Source organism: Babylonia areolata, chromosome 27 (assembly GCF_041734735.1).
Source record: "Babylonia areolata isolate BAREFJ2019XMU chromosome 27, ASM4173473v1, whole genome shotgun sequence".
In the NCBI taxonomy this organism is placed as follows: domain Eukaryota; kingdom Metazoa; phylum Mollusca; class Gastropoda; order Neogastropoda; family Buccinidae; genus Babylonia; species Babylonia areolata.
The window spans coordinates 36253507-36258506 of record NC_134902.1 but is presented as its reverse complement, the minus strand read 5'-3'; the positions used below and the strand labels follow the sequence as shown (position 1 = coordinate 36258506).

The window sequence follows — 5000 nt, the reverse complement described above, 5'->3', positions numbered from 1 at the left end:
GTCGTGTCGTGTCGTGTCGTGTCGTGTCGTGCCGTGCTGTGTCGTGTCGTGTCGTGTCGTGTCGTGTCGTGTCGTGTCGTGCCGTGCTGTGTCGTGTCGTGTCGTGTCGTGTTGTGTCGTGTCGTGATGTGTCGTGATGTGTCGTGTCGTGTCGTGTCGTGTCGTGTCGTGTCGTGTCGTGTCGTGTCGTGCCGTGCTGTGTCGTGTCGTGTCGTGTCGTGTCGTGTTGTGTCGTGCCGTGCTGTGTCGTGTCGTGTCGTGCCGTGCTGTGTCGTGTCGTGTCGTGTCGTGTCGTGTCGTGTCGTGTTGTGTCGTGTCGTGTCGTGTCGTGTCGTGCCGTGCTGTGTCGTGTCGTGTCGTGTCGTGTGTCGTGTCGTGTTACCTTTTGCCACGTCAGAATTCTCTGTGTTAAATTCGGGCTGCTGTCCCCGTAGAGAATGCTTCGCAACAGTTCAGCACCGTCACCCCGCTCCTCACCCCTTTTTTTTGTCTTTAAAAAAATCTGTCTGCAAGTGTGTTTGTTTTACTATCAAAGTGGATTTTTTTTCTTACAGAATGTTTCCAGAGACAAAACTCGTTGCTACTACCGCGGTTTCTTTCACGTGCGCAAACTGCACTACATGCTGAACACGGTTAAAACCATCTCACACGAATGACTAGCACCCAGACCACCATTCAAGGTCTACTGGAGGAGGGAGTAAAAAAATCAGACAGACACTGGAAGCAATCCGCCAGAGAGAGAGAGAGAGAGAGAGAGAGAGAGAGAGAGAGAGAGAGAGAGAGAGAGAGAGAGAGAAATACACACATGCACAAACACACACACAGATACACGCATGCACACACACAGAAGCACAAACACACTCACAGAGAAACACACACACACACACACACACACACACACACACGACATAAGAAGAAAAAAGAAAAAGAAAGAAAGAAAATCACAAACTGACACAAAAGGTAAGCCATACTGACCCTCATGATGAAGTAGACATACTGGGCCTGCGACCAGTCAAGCTCCAGCACGCGGCCATGAGGGATGTAGAGCACTTGGGACAGGAAGCACAGCTGCTTCACACTCTCCTCGTCCCACGGCTGGAACAACTCGAACTTCCTGACAACACAAGCTTCAAGCTTCAAGTTATCATTTCACTCCTGCTGTGACATATGGGGAGGATTACTACAAAATGGAACAGCTCAAACTTCCTGACAACACCAGTTTCAAGCTTCAAGTTATCATTTCACTCCTGCTCTGAAATATGGGGGAGGACTACTACAAAATGGAACAGCTCAAACTTCCTGACAACACCAGTTTCAAGGTTCAAGTCATCATTTCACTCCTGCTCTGAAATATGTGGGAGGATTACTGAAAAATGGAACAGCTCAAACTTCCTGACAACACAAGTTTCAAGCTTCAAGTTATCATTTCACTCCTGCTCTGAAATATGGGGGAGGATTACTACAAAATGGAACAGCTCAAACTTCCTGACAACACCAGCTTCAAGCTTCAAGTTATCATTTCACTCCTGCTCTGAAATATGGGGGACCGTTACAAAATGATGATTTCATGCGCAGAACAAACTTTTTTTTTTGTGAAACGCACAAAATCGTAACATAAAAGATGACTAACACAAATACCTTTATTAGTATAATAATAATAATAATAATAATAATGAAAACAACAACAATGATAATAATAATCAATAATGAAGTGCTCTTCTATAGCGCTGCTCCCTCGCAGAAAGGCTCATGGCGCCTCACAACTTGCACATTACAAGAAAGAAACGACAATAGCCAAGAATTTTCAAATAACAACCAATCACTCATGGCCCTCCACAAATTACATGTTACAAAGAGAGAAGCAACAATCATCAAGGAAAAAAAAAATCAACCATGAAGAGTAAAAAACGATCACCGTCTTCGCATCATGAACAGCACAGACACAGACATAGACACAGACAGACAGACAGACACACACACACACACACACACACACACGCCCACATATAAACACACACACATATATATGTATATATATATGTATAGACACACGCACACACACACACACACACAAACACAAACACACGCACGCACGCACACACACACACACACACACACACACACACACACACACACACACACACACACACACACAGAGCACACACACACACACAAACACACACACGCACACACACATACAAACACACACACAAACACACACACACACACAAACACACACACACACAAACACACACACACGCACACACACATACAAACACACACACACACGCACGCACCCACACACACACACACACACATACAAACACACATCCACACACAAGCGCGCGCGCGCGAGCACACACACACACACACACACACACACACACACACACACACACACACACACACACACACACACACGTGACGCTGATCAAACCTGGCGAAGACGATCTTTTCGTCCAACTGTTGCTGGAAGATGTCAGGGCAGATCTCCAGGAAGCTGGACTTGTCGATCTGACACAGCTCGGTGGGCTCCCGGCAAATCACTGTAGCGGAACGCTTGCCGTCGCCTAGCAACGCTATCTCCTGCAAAAGAGGAGGAAGGTGGTTAAGACGCTCATCTGCTAAAAACAGAGAGTCCGTAAGAAATCAGAGTCAGAATCCTACTCTCGCTCCTTGGACTGGAAAATCAACCTCAGCGTACTCGTTCGGAAACCGAGATCCCATGTACAGCACTGAAAAAGAACCCATGGCAACGAGAGTGTTGTCCTCTGGCAAAATTCTGTAGGAGAAATCCACTCTGATAGGTACACAAATATTATATGCATGCACTCAAGGTCTGACTAAGCGCGTTGGTTTATGTTGCTGGTCAGGCATCTGCCCAGCAGATGTGGTGTAGCGTATATGGTATTTGTCCGAAAGCAGTGACGCCTCCTTGAGAAACTGAAACTGAAACTGCAAAAGAAGAATCGCCTCGTGAACACGTCTTGTTTGAAATTAATATTAACTTGTCAATTAAGGTGATCTCGTGCAATGCAGATCATTTCATGGACAGTTCCGCGAATGAGAAACAACGTGTAAAATGTAGAGTGAGTTCACGTGAGTATGAGCCTTGAGTGTGTGTGTGAGTCTGGGTCATTGGTGTTAGTGTGAGTGTGTGTGTGTCTGGGTCATTGGTGTTAATGTGAGTGTGTGTGTGTGGGGGGGGGGGGGGGTGGGGGGGGGTGGGGGGGGGGTTATTGGTGTTAATGTGAGTGTGTGTGTGTCTGGGTCATTGGTGTTAATGTGAGTGTGTGTGTGTGTGTGTGTGTGTGTGTGGGTCATTGGTGTTAATGTGTGTGTGTGTGTGTGTGTGTGTGTGTGTCTGGGTCATTGGTGTTAATGTGAGTGTGTGTGTGTGTGTGTGTGGGGGTCATTGGTGTTAGTGTGTGTGTGTGTGTGTGTGTGTGTGTGTGTGGGTCATTGGTGTTAGTGTGTGTGTGTGTGTGTGTGTGTGTGTCTGGGTCATTGGTGCTAGTGTGTGTGTGTGTGTGTGAGTGTGTGTGTGTGTGTGTGTGTGTGGGTCATTGGTGTTAATGTGAGTGTGTGTGTGTGTGTGTGTGTGTGTGTGTGTGTGTGTGTGTGTGTGTGTCTGGGTCATTGGTGTTAATGTGAGTGTGTGTGTGTGTGTCTGCGTCATTGGTGTTAATGTGAGTGTGTGTGTGTGTGTCTGGGTCATTGGTGTTAGTGTGAGTGTGTGTGTGTCTGGGTCATTGGTGTTAGTGTGAGTGTGTGTGTGTGTGTGTGTGTGTGTGGGGGGGGGTCATTGGTGTTAATGTGTGTGTGTGTGTGTGTGTGTGTGTGTGTGTGTGTCTGGGTCATTGGTGTTAGTGTGAGTGTGTGTGTGTGTGTGTGTGTGTGTGTGTCTGGGTCATTGGTGTTAGTGTGTGTGTGTGTGTGTCTCTGGGTCATTGGTGTTAGTGTGAGTGTGTGTGTGTGTCTGGGTCATTGGTGTTAGTGTGAGTGTGTGTGTGTCTGGGTCATTGGTGTTAGTGTGAGTGTGTGTGTGTGTGTCTGGGTCATTGGTGTTAGTGTGTGTGTGTGTGTGTCTCTGGGTCATTGGTGTTAGTGTGAGTGTGTGTGTGTGTGTCTGGGTCATTGGTGTTAGTGTGAGTGTGTGTGTGTGTGTGTGTGTGTGTGTGTCTGGGTTATTGGTGTTAATGTGAGTGTGTGTGTGTGTGTCTGGGTCATTGGTGTTAATGTGAGTGTGTGTGTGTGTGTCTGGGTTATTGGTGTTAATGTGAGTGTGTGTGTGTCTGGGTTATTGGTGTTAATGTGAGTGTGTGTATGTCTGGGTTATTGGTGTTAATGTGAGTGTGAGTCTGAGTCAGGAGTGTGATCGTCACATTGTAAGCCTCGAATCTGAGTCTGGGTCACGAGAGTGTGAGTGTGGCATTGAAAGTCTCGAGTCTCGATGTGAGTGTGAGTCCTGGGTCATGTGTGTGAGTGTGAGCATCTTGAGCGTGAATGTGAGCCATAAGTCTGAATCTGACTCCCTGAGTCCCAGAGTCCCTGAGTCCCAGAGTCTCTGAGTCTCTCAGTCCCTGAGTCCCAGAGAGTGCGTGAGTGTGAGCGGCTGACCCCGAAGCTCTCCCCGGTCCTGATGATGTTCTCAGTGCTGGGCGTGGACTGGCCGGTCCTGGCGTCTTTCAGGTCGATCTGGATGAAGACGCTGCCCGAGAAGATGAAGTAGAAGTACAGACCCAGATGACCCTGCCGCAGCACCACCCGACCTTTGTCACACCTGGGGACATTCACACACACACGCACGCACACACGCATGCACGCACACACACAGAGGGATAGATGTGATTTGGTTTCGATTTTGACTTTGCTTTTGGATTTGGATGTATTTTCATAGTTTTTCATTTCATTTTGATTTGATTTGATTTCATTTCATTTCATGTCATTTTAATCTTTAAACCTGTTTATATCTAATTAAACATTTAACGACGGGCGCA

General features: G+C 47.2%; 1 protein-coding gene across 1 annotated transcript in view; it reads right to left on the bottom strand.

Moving 5' to 3' along the window:
- The window catches only part of LOC143301349 (uncharacterized), an 18082-nt gene that overhangs the window by 6583 nt on the left and 6499 nt on the right, over window positions 1-5000 (bottom strand). The window contains exons 5-7 of the mRNA XM_076615569.1: window positions 4621-4783; window positions 2438-2586; window positions 976-1114 (exon numbers count right to left, since the gene is read on the bottom strand). Coding sequence (XP_076471684.1) covers window positions 976-1114; window positions 2438-2586; window positions 4621-4783 — 451 coding nt within the window. The remainder of the gene's footprint in view (window positions 1-975; window positions 1115-2437; window positions 2587-4620; window positions 4784-5000) is intronic.